This window comes from Salvia splendens, chromosome 16, assembly GCF_004379255.2.
Source record: "Salvia splendens isolate huo1 chromosome 16, SspV2, whole genome shotgun sequence".
Taxonomy (NCBI): Eukaryota; Viridiplantae; Streptophyta; class Magnoliopsida; order Lamiales; family Lamiaceae; genus Salvia; species Salvia splendens.
Window position 1 is genome coordinate 20,800,247 of NC_056047.1, and position 19,949 is coordinate 20,820,195.

At 40.7% G+C, this 19,949-nt stretch overlaps 1 protein-coding gene and 1 pseudogene across 2 annotated transcripts; both read left to right on the forward strand.

Annotated features, from left to right (window-relative positions):
• Positions 1 to 341: 341 nt before the first annotated feature.
• On the forward strand, positions 342 to 8,820 carry LOC121770333 (annotated as a pseudogene).
• A 5,466-nt stretch (positions 8,821 to 14,286) lies between these two features.
• On the forward strand, positions 14,287 to 19,636 carry LOC121770603 (protein ACTIVITY OF BC1 COMPLEX KINASE 8, chloroplastic-like). 2 transcript variants are annotated; one of them, XM_042167360.1, is made up of 20 exons: positions 14,287 to 14,967; positions 15,527 to 15,662; positions 15,787 to 15,953; positions 16,093 to 16,213; positions 16,313 to 16,413; positions 16,507 to 16,605; positions 16,689 to 16,799; positions 16,888 to 16,967; positions 17,075 to 17,144; positions 17,353 to 17,426; positions 17,498 to 17,656; positions 17,756 to 17,880; positions 18,073 to 18,153; positions 18,231 to 18,291; positions 18,365 to 18,419; positions 18,496 to 18,594; positions 18,683 to 18,772; positions 18,885 to 18,944; positions 19,039 to 19,162; positions 19,235 to 19,636. In XM_042167360.1, the coding sequence occupies exons 1-19, from the start codon at positions 14,458 to 14,460 to the stop codon at positions 19,153 to 19,155; spliced, it is 2,316 nt and encodes a 771-aa protein (XP_042023294.1). In that variant the 5' UTR covers positions 14,287 to 14,457; the 3' UTR covers positions 19,156 to 19,162; positions 19,235 to 19,636. The 2 variants fall into 2 exon arrangements, with proteins under 2 accessions (XP_042023294.1, XP_042023293.1); XM_042167359.1 differs by having other exon boundaries at positions 14,288 to 14,967; positions 19,256 to 19,636.
• The last annotated feature ends 313 nt before the right edge of the window (positions 19,637 to 19,949 follow it).

Genomic DNA, 19,949 nt, shown 5'->3' on the forward strand with positions numbered 1-19,949 from the left:
TTTATATTATTAATTTATAAATTTACATTGTCTTCATTTCAGATACTATTATTAATAAAAAAATCTACAAGGATGAAATAGCTAATGTCGCATGCTTGAATATTTTCAAAATATTACTCATGTTTCAATTTTATCATTAATGACAAGAAACTATGCAAATTTATATATAAAGATTGAATATTATATTTTATTTCATAAACAACTGCACTTTTCCATATTTTTGTTGTTTCTCAATGAATTTCCTATATGATATACCTAGTATATTGTTACCACTAACTAGAAATAGAGGAATATAAGAAAAAAAAATTTGTGTACAAATATTGACAAAACTTTAATCAGGTATGAAGTATTAGAACTTATTAGGATATCACATAAGAAGTTGTTGACATAAATGTGACAGAATTCATATGTCAGCGAATTTAGAGATTGCCAAAAATGCCCTTCAAGCCATTTGGGCATTTTCGTCCGAAAAGTGGCTTAAAACATGATTTATGATTATGTTTAATGTTAGGGTCATCTAACGATATTTTTTTTTGTTAGGGACCTGCAGTGTCACAAACCGAAAAGTTATGGACTTTTGATGTAGTTCACTCTTTAAAATAGTTTTAATAAAAATTTAAAATTGTGAATTATATTCATAAATATATAAACAATTGAATATTTTTAGTTAGGTGTTTTAACCCTAAAATGAGTATGAAATAATTTAATTAAATATATTCAACCGATTTAATTAGTTTAAATAATTAATTAAATTAGGTGTTTTATTCTTGATTAATATTGTGAATGCAATTAGATGTAGGTATAAAACACTAAAAAGAAATAAAAAAAGGAGAGAAAAGAAAAAAGAAGAAACATAAACTAAGGAGAAAAAAGAAAGAATAATGGAAGATAAAATACTAAAAAATGAAGAAAAAAGACAGAAGAAGAAACTAAAGAAAAAAAAGAAATAAGAAATGAAGAAAAATGAAATCAAGTTTAGTACTATTTAATTGAAATTTCTAAAAATATCCTTTATAGTAAAAAAAAATCTCATAGTATTTGGTACCTATGGTTATTTTTGTACATGCGAAAGTGAAACATCAGCTAGTAGTATTGTAGTTTACTCTCTATTTAATCTCTCCTTTTCAAATCATACAACAAAAATTCAACACTAACCTTTCTTTCTTCTCTTCAAATCACTGAACAAAACACCCACATATATTTACAGTAAAAATCTATGGCCTGGTTTTGGTTAGATCTCTCTTTCATCATATTCCTCTCCTTCCTCCATCATCTGCTGAGGAAGAACATCTCCCGCCGAGACCGATCGCGCTGCCTCTGATCGGCCATCTCCACCTCCTAGGGAAGAATCTCTCCAGCGATCTCCACCGCCTCGCCGCCAAACACGGCCCGATCATCTTCCTCCGCCTCGGCACCATCCCCGTCGTCGTCGTCTCGTCCGCCGCCGGCTCCGAGCTCGTGCTCAAGACGCACGATCTCGCCTTCGCCGGCTGGACTCACCACCAGGCCGCCCGCTACATCGGATACGACCAGAGGAACATCCTCTTCGCCCCCTACGGTGCGTACTGGCGCAACATGCGCCGATTGTGCACTGTGGAATTGCTCAGCAGCGCCAAAATCAGCGAGTTCCGGCCGTTCAGAAGGGCGGGGATGGGGGAGATGGTTGGATTGATGCGGCGGGATGCAGAAAAGGGGGAAATCGTTGACCTCACCGCTAGGGTTTCGGGTGTTTGGGGGGATATGAACTGTTTGATGGTGTTTGGGCGGAAGTATGTGGATAGGGATTTGGATGAGAAATTGGGGTTTAAAGCTGTGATTGATGAGACGCTGCAGGTGGCTGCGATCCCCAATTTGGGGGATTTTTCCCCTTCTTATGGATTTTTTCCCCAATTTGGGGATTTAAAATCATCGATGATCATCTTCAGAGAAAGCAGGAGAAGACGCGCAATCACGACTTCGTCGACACGATGCTGGCCGTTATGGACTCCGGAGAAGCTGGATTCGAATTCGATCGCCGCCATGTGAAGACTGTTCTGGGGAAAATCGGGTATCTAGGCTAGTTTACGTTTAAAATAACGTAAATGTACCCGTTTTGTTATCTCTTCCATATATGGGAAAAACGCCGACCGCATTGGCGTTTCTTTAAGTAAATACGCCAACATAGTTGGCGTGTTTTAATTTCAACATATTTTAGTCGTATTTTTTATAAATACAGTATCGAGTGTAACACGTCATTGAGTTTGGCGTGTATACTATAAAATGCCTTTTAAGAGGGCGTGTTTATGAAATTAGAAAAGCTTAGTAGAATGGCGTTTTGATAAAAGACGCCAACAAGGTCGGCGTGTTTTGTAGAAGACGCCAATACCAGTGGCGACTTTATACAGATCTGATATATCACCCTCTCCTCCTCCAAATCGCGAAAAACTCAGCCCACACACTCACGATTTTATCCAAGGCAGATTGCTCCATGCGAATTCACCCTCCATCCGGTGCTATTTTTCCCCAAATTTATATATTATTTTCGGTTAGTATGCTTATCTTTTACATTATTTGAGTAATTGTTGGATAGTTAGCTAGGGTTTGTAATTGGTTGCGAATTGAGTTGAAATATTGTGTTGAATTATTATTTAGCATATTTGATTGTTTGGATGACATTATTGTTGGTTAATAGTTGAGATATTGGTGTTGAGTTAGGGTATAAATATGGATTAACAACTTTAAATCCGGGCAACTTGTTTTGATTTATATGGGTTTTAAAGTGTATTGCATTATTTGGGTTCAATATTGACAAATTATTGAAATTGTTTATGTCGATGTATATTGGTTAGTTTGTTTTGTGTAATATTGTGTATGCGAATTGTTATTAATTTTGCGTAACTTTGTGTAGACGAATTATGGCATCATCTTCTAGTGCTCGCAGAAGACTATTATGTGGTCCTGACGACCCATCTGTACTATATTTTCAGAGACAACACGTCTCTAACAATATATGGGCTGGAGAACCCTCACAAGACGTACACTGCAGAAGGTACGAAGGTATCATTTGGGATGTTCCCATACATCCTCGTGTCTTGGCGGTTGTAGACAGGATGGGGTTTGGCGGGATGTTGAGGTGTGGTAAACCAAAAGATATTGACCACCATCTCATCACCGCTTTGATTGAACGCTGGAGGCCAGAGACGCACACGTTTCACTTTCCAATCGGTGAAGCGACTGTGACATTAGAAGACGTGGAGGTCTTGTGGGGCCTCAACACTGACGGTGAAGCTCTGACGGGTTACATCCCCACTAAGGATGTAAACCATTGGAATGAGATTTGTCTGGATTTTCTTGGCTTTATTCCAGATCAAGTTGATTTGAAAGAAATGAACTAGAAGCAGACAGCCTTATCAGCTCAATTGAGGATTGAGTTGAGTGATGATCACGACGAGTACATATACGAGCAACGTGCTCGTGTGTATTGTCTGTTGTTACTTGGTGGTCTATTGATCCCTAACGCATCTGGTAATAAAATTCCATTTTTCTACATGCAATTTTTCATGTTTGTACCACAATTTATGTGAAGCTGCACTTGCTAAGAGGACCGATGTTGGGAGTGCTCTTACATTGTTACAGTTGTGGGCTTGGGAGAGAATCCCAATTATTAGGCCGAGAATGCTAAATCTCGTGCTTATAGACTACCTACCATGTGCAATCGCGTAAGTTGTTAACTAATTAATTTTTAAAGCATATTTTTTAATAATTTCCATGTTATTCGCTCATAATTTATTTTTTGTAGATGGACTGGTCCGGCCTCTTATGTAAAAGCACCCGGGCATTGCATTGAAACTTTCAGAGATCAGTTCTCTAGAATGCATGCCGACCAAGTAATTTACGTAACCTAAATTGGTGTTTGTATGATGTTTTGGTTGAACTTGTTTTGACTAAATTTGTTTCTTATGTAGTTTATTTGGAGGCCGTATGTCCAACGAAACCTGTCGGATGTTTGTGTTGCCGGTCGTCCTATATGGACGTCGAGCACAACCATTATTTGCTAGAATCTGGTTGAGCCACACGTGCCAGAGCGAGTGTTACAATAATTTGGGATTGTCCAACCCTATATCGAGCTTGTCAACCGATTCCACGGTCCTGATTTTGCGAAACAGGATCGACGTGGCAAAGCTGGACGGAATTGGGTTGAATGGCACGCCAATCATTTACAGGCTTGGAATAATAGGCACGACATGGTGTACGTGGATTTGGAGTACTCAATGGAGCCTATTGCACTTGATGAGTACATGGAAATATATTTTCTTGTAACTAACTTTGACATGAAATCTATTTTCAATATCCGCCACAATTGCTTTTACCTTATAGCAAGGATCGTTTTCTATCTGATGTCGAACACTCAATGCTATCATACCCGACGAAAGATTAGCGTGCCCATTATAGTTACGATCCTCCATGCAAGTATGAGCAGTGATAAACACTCTAATTTGCCAGTGTTCATCATGCTTTCTCAGTGTTGCTCGGCACTCCCACAAACATTTCGGTAATGAGGTATCCTTCGGATTTCCTTGTGGCCACTTACAAACTGCATGCCATCTCTTTCCTTTACTTTCAGCAACTGTATATTGTCGGATTTTTTCCAAATGCCAATGAGTCACAGTTGCCTTCAATTCCAACTTCGTTCTAAATTTAGTATGCAAACCGACATTGCTAGGATCTTTTTCACTCCAATAATGCACACTGGGATCATCACGCTCAAAGTTTTTGGGATCAAAACTATCATATGGACCTGGTAAGGTGCGAAAATAGTTCATACCAGGTTGTGGGAATTGTGGAAGTACTCTTCCTCATACTGATCTTCCTCCAACTGTTGTTTCTCCAACTGTTGTTTCTCCAAGTGGAATGGATGGTCTTGAAGCAACAAATTGTTCATCATCCGACGGATCACCATCTGAGTCTATACTAACCGGGTTGGAATCTTCAGAATAATAAGGTGATTGTGGATCAAGAAAGTCGGCTTTATCAGGACCTATTATGTCCTCAACCACATCACAATTGTCACTTTCCCCTAAATGCACGCGTCCAGCTTCAAAATCTTGTGTTGCAGCAAAATATGGTTCTTGGGCTCTCGTAGACGTACCAACATCAAAATCTTGTGTTGCGGCAAAATATGGTTCTTGGGCTCTCGTAGACGTACCAACATCATAACTTATGACATGATGACTATGATGTTGAGTAATTGCCGAATACTCAACATATAATTCAATTAGACCTCCAATAACCATACTCTCACTAAACATTAGTTGCATGCATACTTCTTCTAGTAGAACACCTATAAACGTGACTCCGGATCCAAAGCATATAGTACGTTTCCATATTATTTGAATTTTGTTTTCATATATGCTTATCCTCATCCTTTCACAAATATTTTCCTCAAGCTCATCGTACGAAATTGTTTCATCCAACATAATGAATCCTTTAGCAAAAGGAGGATCATACGAAATAACTGCTCGCGATTTTGGGGGAGATCTGGGGGGAATATGGTTCAACAGAAACACGCCAACATAGTTGGTGTGTGAAAGAGCAGGTTTGTGCAGGTGTCGTTTCAAGCAAAAGGTGTATCCTACTGATCAGTATGGAAGTCCCTGCTAATCCTGAACCTGGTATCAATAATTCCTCAACCCTCTTCTACTGGGTAGTATAGTGAAGGTAGGGTTCGAATCCCACAGAGATGGTGACGATTTGGAGTGATTGTGGTGATATTCTGAAAGGTTTGGTTAGCTACCACGCTTTGGGTTGAGTGGGGAACATGATGCTTCAGAAATAAATGTAGAAGGTACGAGTTTACTATAAAAGGCTAAACGGAATATCAGAGGAAAAGAGGTAGTTAGGTGACTAGGCCTACAGATCTGAAAGTAAAGCTGAAAAGTAAATAAAAGTAAAGGACAAAAGCAAAAGTAGCTAAAAGTAAAAGTGGTCTCAAATTTGGATGTGGACATTGTCTTCTCCAACAAGTATGAACACAAATCAAACAACTCAAATTCCATGAATGAGAAATGCAGAATAACAACTTCACAAGAACAGATCTAATAGTTAAAACTCCAAATCAAAAGATTAAACTAACGAAACTGAAATTACGCTTACTGGGTGACATGCAAGGTGGCAGAAATCACGTAAACTAGGCTGTCACACTTAACCATCTCAGATCTAAAATCTAACAGCTATCTAGACTTGCAAACTCAGGCAGATTAACTACAGAAATGAAAACATGCGATTCAACACTGGAAATTACCGTAACAGCTAGATCTAAGCTATCTAGGCAGAAAGAACGAAATCAAACAAAAACCGATGCACAAAAAACAACTTCATATCATAGAAACGTTTGGATCACAACTAGGACTTCAAAGTAAGCAAATACTGAAAATGCGACAAATCCAACGTAAGAAAACAAAGTGCGATTAACTAAGAAAGCAAATAAAGACTGTTTGCCACTCCGGGCGATGAAACTGTCACAAATTCAAAACACGCTGGCTGGAACGAGATGATGGAACTCCGGCGAACTGATGATCTTCAAGTGACCATGGCTGTGGCGAGGAACGAGAATTACGAAGGATAATGCTGAAGGAGTGATCTACCGAAGAGAGATTGCTAACTAAGCGTAGGAGTTAACTAACTAATTGATGATGATTCTCTCTCCAAGTGGCTTCCTTTTATAGGGAGGCCTCCCTTAATTTTTAGGGTAGACTTCGAACATGAAATGACTCTTTTTCCCCCTTGCTTGCGGCTGATCTTCCCAGCTATCCTTCTTCTCCATCTCGAGCATCTTTGGCATGCATACTGGTCAGGATAACAACATCTTGACGCCCTTTTCACCTGAATTCTCCGAATATTCCCGTACTGGCTAGAACACTTCCCAGCACACTTTAGCAACTGTTTTGCAGAATATATTCCAATTATGCACATTATACCGACCAGTAACCAAGGCCTAGAATACGACTTATCAGCATGTTTATCTTAAAAACGCCAATTCCATAGGCGTTTTTAAACTTAAACACGCCAATATTATAGGCGTCTGTAACTATTGAACACGCCAACTTTGTTGGCGTGTTATCACGTAATACGCTAACCTAATTGGCGTGTTTTAATTTAGCTGCATTTAGAGAAAATACGATTACAATACGACGGTATTGTAAAATGCCAACTCCATTGGCGTTTTTCCTATAGAAACGCCAACTCCATTGGCGTCTTTACTTATAGACACGCCATTGTCATTGGCGTTTTTCTCATATATGGAATAGATAACAAATTGGGTACATTTTCGTTATTTTAATGGCCAAGTGACCTAGAAACTCGATTTTCCCCTCTACCTGTTTGTTATAAGATTGTTATAAGAGGCAACATCTTTTTTTCCACTAACTTTAGGTCCGTGAACTTTGAAAATATTATTTGAGGTTCGTCAACTATGAGTTAATATCATTCAAAATACTTTTTACTATTTTCAAGTTTTTATGGACGAAAATACCCTCAATACCTTAAAGGATACATATTTTTAATTAACTTATCACATACTCATATTTTTTTATAAATATCTTTGCTATATATTTTTGACGAATTATCTAAATATAATTTGACCTTCAATATTATCACTTAATTTTGTGATATGCTAGAAAAATTCCTTCAACTTTTTATAATTAAAGCATTTAAAAATATTTGTGAGTATGAATACTCGTAAATATCAAGGTCACGGTCAATAGACGATACTTGAATATTAATATATTATTTTAAAATAATATCATCAATATTCAATTATCGTCTATTGACCGTGACATTAATTTTTACGAGCATCCATATCTTACATGTCACATAATTAAGTGATAATATTGAAGGTTAAATTATATTTAGAAAATTGATCAAAAGTATATAGTAAAGATATTTATAAAAAAATATGAGTACGTGATTAATTTATTAAAAATATATACCCTTTAAGGTATTGAGGGTATTTTCGTGCATAAAAATTTGAAAATAGTAAAAAAATAATTTGAATGATATTAACTCATAGTTGACGGACCTCAAATGATATTTTCAAAGTTCATGGACCTAAAATGATACTTCGACAAAGTTCGTGGACCAAAAAAGATGTTCCCTCTTGTTATAATGTATAAATGAACGCTTTCAACTTTGGTTCATTTTGATCTTAATTTGATGAGATAATCTTTGTTGCTTAGGATATTCTTATAGGATCACACGACCTTATCGACGATGGAGTGGACAATCTCCGAGCTGATTCGTCACCCCAAAGTGACGAAGAAGCCACAAAACGAATTGGAGCGAATAGTGAGCTTGGACCATATGGTGGATGAGTCCCATCTCGACAAACTAGAATACTTGGATTTAGTTGTCAAGGAAACCCTGAGGCTCCACCCACCTGGCCGACTACTCGTCCACGAATCCATGGAAAATTGTGCGGTCAACGGGTTCCACATCCCCAAAGGAACGTGGACCTTTGTGAACGTCTGGACTATTGGAAGAGACCCTAGCTTATGACACGAACCTGATGAGTTCGTGCTAGAGAGGTTTGTTGGGGGCAATGTTGACCTCCTCGGGCAGCATTTTCAGCTCACACCCTTCGGGTCGGGTAGAAGAAGCTGCCCGGGACAGCAGCTAGGGCTCACGTTGGTCAAATTGGTCGTGGCACAATTGGTGCATTGCTTCGATTGGGAGCTCCCCGATGGTGGCGAGCCGAGTGATTTGGACATGACAGAACACTTTGGAATAGTGATTAGCAGAGAAAAGCACCTCATGGCTATTCCATCATATAGATTGTATAAATGAATTTGTATCAATCAACCATAGACGTTAATTGTATATCTGAAATTCTGAATGTAATTTTGATTTTTGTACATAAAATGTACAGTACTAATAAATGAGGAAATGTTTGATTATTGTATTCGAGTCCTATCTAGAATCTGAGTTTATTTTTCACAACAGATAAAGCATAAATTCAATGTATTGTCATACATTTATTTCTTTTCGCGAGCAAGATTTTTTTTTTGGATATATATTTATTTTGTTTCCTCTTTCTTGAGCGTTTTGTAAAAGATTAAATCTGCGAGAGTGGATCTTTTATGTTGCTTATAGCATCATAATTCAAAATCAAGACCAAATCTCCACCCTTAGATTTTAAAATAAGTGGATGAGATTAAATCTTACGAATATCAATAAATAGTAGACAAAATATCAACAAAATGTTAAGATCGTCATTCTGTTATCATATCATAATTTTCGTGTTTTTTATATCAACATAGTGTATTACAAATATCAACACAATGACCTAAGTATTTCAATACAAGTATTTTACATGCATTATATTGAGATTTTTTTGATGTATTTGTTGATAAAAAAATCTACTTATCAACATATATGAAATAAAAATCATCAAATTTCATCATCCGAACGTCGTTGGAACATATGCAATTGAGATCTCGCTATAATCCTTATAAATTTACCTTTAGTTTGATATATTTTTTGTCAAAAAATAATTTAAATTGAAATAGTTACGTAAATTTAAAGTTTTAAGATAATTTTAATAAGAGAGAATTGACCTTAATACCCTTTAATTTTATTTAATAATTATTTAAATTTAAAATATAACAAACTTGGCATTATATCAACCACTAGATTCCTAATCTAATGGTTAAAAATTAATCTTAATTTTGGATTGCTAATTAGTTGCAATTTAACAGATCTCATATGAGAGTTTATGCAAATTCTTAAATTTGTTAGCGGCTTAAATTTATTTTTTCAAATTAAAATTTTTTATTTAAATTTAATGTCATATCAAATATGATTTTACACTACACTCAAACTTAAAATAATATTAACTATATTACTCCCTCCGTCCATGAAATATTATTCAAGTTTGACTCGGCGCGGGTTTTAAGAAATGGGAAGAAAAATTATTTAAAAAAGTTAGTGGAATGAGGGTCCCACATGTATATATTAGTTTAATAATAGAATGTGAGTGTAAAGTGTTGGTGGAAAATTAAGTCCTTTTACTAAAAATAGAAAAAAAAAACAAAGGGGACAACTTTTCACAGACGAATCAAAATAGCAAAATTGGATAATATTTTATGGATGGAGAGAGTATGTCTTTTGTACTCAAAAATTTTTTAAAAAGTTTTGGGTTTTGATTTAACGTAAACCTAAAAATAGGTTTTAGTTCAATGGAGATAGTTTTACTAAGGCCATCCACAATAAGAATAGCCCAGCCATAGCTCAGCCACAAACTCCTCCTGCCACATCATCAGCACTAAAAATCCTCCTGCCACATCACCAGGACAAGCAAATAATCCAGCAATAGCCTAGCAATAACCTAGCCACATCACTCAAAATTATATAAAACAAATAATTGACAATCACACAAAATACGGAATTAAATTTACGACAAAGATACGGGAAAATTCAATAATATTATTTAAATTAAAAAAATTACATTAATTTTAAAAAAAATTACATTATTTAAAAAAAATCCCGACCTCCGCCTCACTCCTCGTCTCGGTCGCTGCAGGTACCCCCCCCCCCCCCCGTGTTGCGGTGGCCTTCAAATCGTCACGCATGCTCACGAGCAATGCGTGAAGAAAACTCTTCTCCTCGGGGTCCTCTGCTGCCTTCCAATCGGCTAAGATCTTGATCATCTGAGCACACGTTTGTTGACGCGCGAAGAATTTGAGATCCTCTGTCGACTGGCCAAGGGGGGATGCCGACTGGACCTCCTGGGACCCCCCGACGGCCCCCTCGCCTCCCGTTGCGTCTGCCTTCGACCAACCGGGGCGAGTTTGGCGAGCGAACGATGGAGGGGATGGGAGCTCCTGAGCACCCTCGGGGAGGTTGTGGGAACTGCCATTGCTACCGCTGTAATCACCGGTATAGTTCAGTCGTTGCTTCTTCGGCCAGCCAGCGTCAACACCTGCCCGGAATTTCTCGGAGTCGTTCAGCACCTCATAGCAGTTCCAGTAGGTGAACTCCTTATACAACCCGGGCTGGGGGAAGGCTTTCTCCGCTATCCTCCTGCAGTCATCCTCCGTTTGGCCACTGCTCTGCATGCAAAGGGCGTTGGCGTACAAGCCCGAAAATCGGGAGACCCCAGCCCTGATTCGGTCCCACGCCTTCCGGCACTCCTCCCTGTTGCGCGGCCTCCCCTCCGGGTAAAATGCCTTGTAGACTATTGCTATTTTGGTCCACATATTGACGATCCTCTGATTGTTCGAAATGAGGAGATCATCGCAAACACTCACCCACGCCTTGGAAAGTGCGACGTTCTCCGCATCCGTCCACTTCCTCCGTACCGAGCAGTCGTCCTCACCCGGCTTCGACGACTCGCCGACCCTCTTGCCCTTCCCCTTGCCCTTCTTCTTTGGGGGGCCCCGACCCCGCCCAATTCCCCCCGTTTGAACGGGAGTTTCCGGAACACCGAGAAGATCAAACCCCAACTCCTCTAAGGAGAAAGTCTCATATTGCGTGAACTGTGCCTCCGTTGGGGTCGATGTGTGCGAAGAAGCAGTCGAAAAATCAAAACTGGGGTGATAGACGTTCCCCCCCAGCGTCCCCTGCGTCACCGGTACCCCCCCCCGGGCGTCCCATGCATCGCCGGTAACCCCCCCTCCCGGCATCATCTGCATCCCGGGTGCCCACCCCGGCATCATCTGCATACCGGGTGCCCACCCCGGCATCGCCGGTAACCCCCCCGGCTGCCATCCCGGACATCATCTGCTACCACGGGTACATGTTGTAGTAGCCGGGCATCGGACCCCATCCACTTCCCACGGGTACCGGGGGAGTTTGAGACCTGCTCGTCATTGGAGTACCTTCGTTGTTGTTCTCCATTTCAAGTTGTTGATCTTGTACAGAAATTAAGATAGAAGAGTACTCGTTAAAACAAGTGGTGCGAATGAAAATGACGTGCAAAGCGCGTATATATAGTATTTCAAAAAATTTAAAAAAAAAAGAAAATTTCGCTGGCCGATCGCTCGCCTGTCCGGAGCCTGCAATGGCGGCGAGCGGACCGGCGAGCGCATCGGCCAGGGCTCGCGGATCGGCATGCGCTCACCGATTATTTCGCCTAAATGGCGCTCGCCGGTTACAATGGTTCGGTGAGCGAACCGGCGAGCACCAGAGATCGGCTAGCCGGTCCGCTCGCCGCCATTGTGGATGCTCTAGGGCATCCACAATAAGAATAGCCTAGCCATAGCCCAGTCGTAGCCCAGCCACAAACTTCTTCTTCCACATCATCAGCACTAAAAATCCTTCTGCCACATCATCAGGACAAGCAAATAGCCTAGCAATAGCCTAGCCATATCACTCAAAATTATATAAAACAAATAATTGACAATCACACAAAATACGGAATTAAATTTACGACACAGATACGGAAAAATTCAATAATATTATTTAAATTAAAAAAGTACATTAAAAAAAATTACATTATTTAAAAAAAATCCCGACCTCCGCCTCACTCCTCGTCTCCGTCGCCTCCGTCGCCACCGTCGCCGCCGGTACCCCCCGTGCCGCGGTGGCCTTCAAATCGTCACGCATGCTCACGAGCAATGAGTGAAGAAAACTCTTCTCCTCGGGGTCCTCTGCCGCCTTCCAATCGGCTAAGATCTTGACCATCTAAGCACGCGTTTGTTGACGCGCGAAGAATTTGAGATCCTCTGTCGACTGGCCAAGGGGGGATGCCGACTGGACCTCCTGGGACCCCCCCGGCGCCCTCCTCACCCCGCCTCCCGTTGCGCCCGCCTTTGACCAACCGGGAGAGTTCAGCGAACGAACGATGGAGGGGACGGAAGCTCCTGAGCACCCTCGGGGAGGTCGTGAGAACCGCCACTACTGCCGATGTAATCACCGGTATAGTTCAGTTGTTGCTTCTTCAGCCAGCCAGCCTCGACACCTGCCCGGAACTTCTCGGAGTCGTTCAACACCTCATACCAGTTCCAGTAGGTGAACTCCTTATACAACCCGGGCTGGGGGAAGGCTTTCTCCGCTATCCTCCTGCAGTCATCCTCCGTTTGGCCACTACTCTGCATGCGGAGGGCGTTGGCGTACAAGCCCGAAAATCGGGAGACCCCAGCCCTGATTCGGTCCCACGCCTTCCGGCACTCCTCCCTGTTGCGCGGCCTCCCCTCCGGGAAAAATGCCTTGTAGACTGTTGCTATTTTGGTCCACATATTGACGATCCTCTGATTGTTCGAAATGAGGGGATCATCGCAAACACTCACCCACGCCTTGGAAAGCGCGACGTTCTCCGCATCCGTCCACTTCCTCCGTACCGAGCAGTCGTCCTCACCCGGCTGCGACGACTCGCCGACCCTCTTGCCCTTCCCTTTGCCCTTCTTCTTTGGGGGGCCCCGACCCCGCCCAATTCCCCCCGTTTGAACGGGAGTTTCCGGAACACCGAGAAGATCAAACCCCAACTCCTCTAAGGAGAAAGTCTCATATTGCGTGAACTGTGCCTCCGTTGGGGTCGATGTGTGTGAAGAAGCAGTCGAAAAATCAAAACTGGGGCGATAGCCTGTAACCCCCCCGCTGCCATACCGGACATCATCTGCTTCCACGGGTACATGTTGTAGTACCCGAGCATTGGACCCCATCCACTTCCCATGGGTACCGGGTTAGTTTGAGACCCGCTCGTCATTGGAGTACCTTCGTTGTTGTTCTCCATTTCACGTTGTTGATCTTGTGCAGAAATTAAGATAGAGAGAGTACTCGTTAAAACAAGTGGTGCGAATGAAAATGATGTGCGAAGCGCGTATATATAGTGTTTCGAAAATTAAAAAAAAAATCGTTGGCCTATCGTTCGCCGGTCCGGAGCCTGCAATGGCGGCGAGCGGACCGGCGAGCGCATCGGCATGCGCTCGCTTATTTTTTCGCCGAATTGACGCTCGCCGGTTACAATGGTTCGGCGAGCGAACCGGCGAGTGCTGGAGATTGGCTAGCCGGTCCGTTCGCCGCCATTGTGGATGCTCTAATGATCGAATATGAAATCACACATAAACACAGTACTAAAATATAAAAAACGAGTATGATAAACAAGATGAATTTACATCGCATTATTTGACAAAATTGAATTGTCTATGGCCATAAACAACTTGAATTTACAATTTGCACAATTGCACAATAGAAACGAAAAACAACTAACACTTGTGGCTATGGAGCCATCACCAAATGGACAACAAGGAGAACAGCGTCAGCCAATCACATTTCGAGGTAATCTCTCTCTTTCCAGGTCACGCACTTCTCTCATCCTCTCATCTTCTTAATTCCATAATCAATTCAAAAGATAAAAATAAGCAAAGCCCACTTCAGTTCTTGGTTCTCTGCAAAAATCTCCAACTTCCACCCTCTCAATTTCCTACCCAAGAACATTTTTTTTGGGGAATGGGCTGCTGAGAATCAAGAAATCAGTTTGTAAAAATGGCAACTTTTTCAATTTCCAGTTCTACTTTACCTGAGCTAATATTTCTTTCTCCTCACAATTCAACAAAAAGACTCAAGCTTTCGCTGTCTAGAGCCGGACCCAGAAGCAATGCAAAGATTCTTGGAAGAATCAGAGCTGTTCAGAGAGAAGACTCTGTTCTTGAAGAGAGGGACAGAGAATTGGCGGTAAAATTGAACGGTAGTGTTAATGGGAATTACAGTAGCAGAAATGGCTCAGTTGGTAGCTACGGAAATGGGAGTGTGAAATCTGAGAGTGAGAATGGGAGTGTGAAATCTGAGAGTGAGAATGGGAGTTTAGCTAAATATTTGAATGGGAATGGGAATGGGAATGGAAATGGAAATGGAAATGGAAATGTGAGTGTGGGGAGTGGAAATGCAGTGTTGGATGCTGTGGAAATGGAGGAGGTGGTTAGTGAGAAGAAGAGTGTGGAAGAGATTGGGCAAGAGGAGGCCTGGTTTAAGAGAGGCGGGGGCGATCAAGTTGAGGTAGATTTTGTTGTTTTTGTGTTGTGCTATGCTCTGATATGTGGTGGATTTTGATTATACCAAAATTGGAGTTGGTAATGTTGCAATCTTGTGATTGAAAGGTATTAAGTTGATACTTGTGGTGAATGTTAGTTTGCTTGCTGCAAGTTTAATCTTAGTCGAATTCGGGCTGTTTCTTTGGTGTGTTTCAGATGGCATTGACTTGAATTTCGTTGTTTGTTTTCTTTATAATGCAAACATCATGCTTATATGGAGGCCTTTTTCGTGTTTTTGGAAAATTGTGTAGTAGTTAAGTTGATGTAGATGGAGTTAGTTGAGGGCGATTTCCGGTGGTGATTCTTGTGAAGTTTAAATGAGAATGGTAATCTTATGGTATAACAGTGAAGTGTGATTGGATGATAGTGTGTGTATTCATGAATGAAAATAACAATGGTTTAAGGGAAATTGGTTTTAGTTAGCTATTCGGGTAAGACACTATTTACAATGTTGTGGAAACTATATGCATTGTCCTCTTCAATAGGTGTATTTATATGTTCAAGATTGTTTGTTCTTCATACAGGTGTCTGTTGCTCCTGGTGGCCGCTGGAGCCGATTTAAAACCTATTCTACGATTCAGAGGACTCTCGAGATTTGGGGATTTGTTCTCACTTTTATCTTCAGGGTTTGGTTAAACAATCAGAAGTTTTCATATAAAGGTTAGCCACTCTATTTGACCACTACTAAACGAAAATACTTCAAGTCGCAGTTTCCATTTTCGAGTTTTGTTTTTTCTTCACCTATTTCATTTGTTGATTTATCTTGCAAAATGCATTCACGTAGGTGGAATGACGGAGCAGAAAAGGGTCCAGAGACGAAAGGTTCTCGCAAAGTGGTTGAAAGAAAATATTTTGAGACTTGGTCCTACCTTCATCAAGATTGGCCAACAATTCTCCACGAGAGTAGACATTCTCGCCCAAGAATACGTTGATCAACTATCTGAGCTTCAAGTACGTTATTTTATGTAGTCCTAAGTTCAAACATTGCCATCTTGAGCTCTTTGCCTTTTCTTACTTTCTACAAATACGGTTCGTTTGCAATCATTTCATAATTCACAGAAAGTAAAAACTAAGATTCCAAGTGTTGCAGGACCAAGTTCCTCCCTTTCCTTCAGAAACTGCAGTAACAATAGTCGAGGAAGAACTTGGGGCTCCTGTGAATGATATATTCGAAAGATTCGACCATGAGCCAATTGCTGCTGCAAGTCTTGGTATACTTGATATACCTGGAATCTCTAGATTGAACATTCTTTTCATTAGCCTAAAGTATATATTAGCATGATTGATCGGGTTGCCTTGCTTATACGCAGGACAAGTCCATCGTGCTCGACTCAAGGGAGAAGAGCTTGTCGTTAAAGTACAAAGACCTGGTCTTAAAGATCTGTTCGATATTGACCTAAAAAATCTGAGGGTAGCTAAAACATTCTATTGAGTTTTGTCATCTTCTAAACTTGATAATGGCCACTTTTTCTTATACGATATTTTCTCGTTTTCAAATCTCAAGGTTATAGCCGAATATCTTCAGAAGATCGATCCAAAATCCGATGGTGCAAAAAGGGATTGGGTCTCTATCTATGATGAATGTGCAAATGTGTTATATCAGGTGAATGGTTGCTTCTTTGAGATCATAACTCATATTTGTATGAGAATTGTTGGTTTGATTGAACATTTCCTTAAAAATTCCAGGAGATTGACTACATGAAAGAAGCTTCTAACGCTGAACAATTTGCAACAAACTTCAAAGATATGGACTATGTCAAAGTCCCTAGTATTTATTGGGAATACACTACTCCACAGGTATTGGCCTTCCAAAATCGTCGATGTTTAGTCATCTAAAAATGTACTAGATTTCTAATGTCGGAAATGACTTTCCCATGTCGGGCAGGTTCTGACAATGGAGTACGTGCCGGGAATCAAAATAAACCGGACACAAGCCCTGGACCAGTTAGGGGTGGACCGAAAGAGGTTTGTTCGAGTTTATCCTGTCCAAATATCTCTTCAGCTTCGGAAATAGTAGTCATATTTTCAAAAATTGGTATGATTTCTGATTGTTATTTTTTTATGATTTGTAGGTTGGGCAGATACGCAGTTGAATCTTACTTGGAGCAGATATTATCCCATGGCTTTTTCCACGCTGATCCTGTAAGTGGTTAATCGTAGGTGTGACTGTACCGGTATCGAATTAAGTTAGATACTTATGTAACTAAGAATCAGTCTTTCCACTTATATGACGTGTGGAGATATGGTTGTAACAACCCTTCCTAATCCTGTCATTGGTTTTAAGATGATGAATCCGTTGTCGTAATGTCAAAACTATCTCGTTTTACACTAACAATACGAGTCCACGCAGCATCCTGGAAACATTGCTGTGGATGATTTCAATGGTGGAAGATTGATCTTCTATGATTTTGGAATGATGGGGAGGTACGTTTACCTTGCTTCAAGTGGTCGATTTTACTGTTTTGAGTAGTAATCTATGTGTTCCGTCTTTGTAGTATAAGCCGAAATATCAGAGAAGGCTTACTTGAAGTCTTTTATGGAGTTTATGAGAAAGATCCCGAAAAGGTTCTTCAAGCGATGGTACAAATGGGAGTTCTAGTCCCCACGGGTGATATGACAGCTGTGAGACGGACGGCTCAGTTCTTCCTCAACAGGTTTATAAGAACGAACCTGTTGCAAGTTCGGTGCAAAAGAGAGAAAAAATGAAGAATTTGTGATGTTTATAACTTAAGCTGAGAAGTGAAATTGTGCAGCTTTGAAGAACGCCTCGTAGCACAAAGAAAGGAAAGAGAATTGGCGAAACAGGAGCTCGGATTCAAGAAGCCACTGAACAAAGAGGAAGCCAACGAGAAGAAAAAGCAGCGCCTTGCTGCAATCGGTAATTTGGCAAACCTATCGACCTCTGATGCCACGTCGTTTCTAAAACTTTGTTTTCAGTCTTGTTTGTGGGTGTGTCGGTGCAATACTTAGTTTTCGTTCCCTGCTCATTTCTGTTTGAAACATCGATCTTTTGTATGCTTGGTATGTTAGGAAACCTCTCAAATCGCAATCCATTTTTCTGTGTACACAGGTGAAGATTTGTTGGCCATTGCTGCAGACCAGCCTTTCCGATTTCCTGCCACTTTCACCTTCGTCGTTAGAGCCTTTTCAGGTATGTTGCTTTTTCCCGAAATGCTTAACTTACTATAGCAGCTAGCCATTGTGCTTACTGAAGTTTAAATGCACCAGTGCTGGATGGCATTGGCAAGGGACTCGACCCTCGATTTGACATCACTGAGATTGCCAAACCGTGAGTTTGATTCTTGAAATCTCTGCGAGTCTCAATAATCAAGAAACTAATCTGTATAACTCGCACGTTGCAGCTATGCCCTAGAGTTACTGAAGTTTCGCGAAGCTGGTGTGGAAGTTGTAGTAAAGGCAAGTTTTTGGAACATGGTTCATTTCATTTGGTTCGAAACAATGCATAATTTATAACTTGCACTGTGGTTTTCAGGACTTCCGGAAGAGATGGGATAGACAGTCCAGTGCAGTCTTCAATTTGTTTAGGCAGGCTGATAGGGTCGAGAAGCTCGCTGAAATAATCCAACGGCTGGTGAGCTACACGCACCATATCACGAAAATTGAATCGAGTTGCTAAGAAAACAGGTTGATTCCATGCATTCGTGTTTTTGTCTCTGTAGGAGCAAGGAGACCTCAAGCTTCGAGTAAGAGCCCTAGAGTCCGAGAGGGCGTTCCAACGCGTTGCCACTGTTCAAAACACGATTGGCAGTGTAAGTTCCATATTCCTCTCACATTCGATTCTACCCTTTCAAAGATCATTACTTGGAGATGCTCATGTTTCTTCCTCCAACTATCGAAATCTCATTGCTCGTTAATCTGCAGGCGATTGCTGCAGGAAGCTTAGTTAACCTCGCTACGATTCTACACCTCAACTCAATCCAGGTAAGTCTTCAATAAGTTAACACGCGTCTCCTAAACTCAAAATCCCGTACCTTATTCTACATTGCATAAACGCTGCTCATTTCCGTGTCATAAGATGCCTGCAAACATCGCATACATCATCTGCACCTACTTCAGCCTCAAGGTCCTCATCGGCTTGGTGAAGGTCAAGAAATTCGACCAACGGGAGAGGCTCATCACCGGAACTGCTTAACAGAACGGTTAGCACCATTTCTTTCGACATCTAAAACTTATGGCTCTTCTTGAACTTTGAAGTCACACATCAAGATTAGGCATTCGTTGCTCCATTGCAGGTTCAGAGAGGACATTGCTGACTCAAAACAATAAACATTGGCAGAGTTGAGAACATTTTTCTGATGGTGTTCTTCCTTTCTGGTGCTACATTTGGTGGATGTTAATCCTCGATTCTCGACTTGAACCTGTCCTAACTCGAGCCACGTGACTAGCCTATTTGTCGGGCTCCGAAATGTGGTGCAGACCTCACTACTAACTACGCGTTCTTGAGTCTCAAGAGTCCATTTTGGCTCTAAATTTTTGTTCCCGCTTTGCAGTGTGTGTATATATATTACTATTATTCTTATTACTGTATAGTGTCTTAACCAGATTGAGGCTACAACTTGTATATTGTAAAATAGTGCTAAATTTCTCTAATATTTCAAATGGTTTTCTTGTTATTTGTTTACTACAATTACTTTATTTGTTTCAAAATGAAGTTTGGTTAAGCGTGGAATGGACTATGAATACTACAATGGGATTTTGGTCTATAAACCATTAACTTCCCTAAAAATTTGATATTTCTAAAAAATTATAAAGTTGGTACCAAAAATCATAAACTTTGGCGGCGGTTAGTTTTTCCCTTGACAGGTCAAAAGGTGGACCGGACTAGATTATGTTGGCATTTTAATCCTTATTGTCTCTACTTTTCTTCACTTCACTTCACTTGGTGTAAGATGTGTAAACCCCTAGGTTTAAAATTAAAGAAACAAA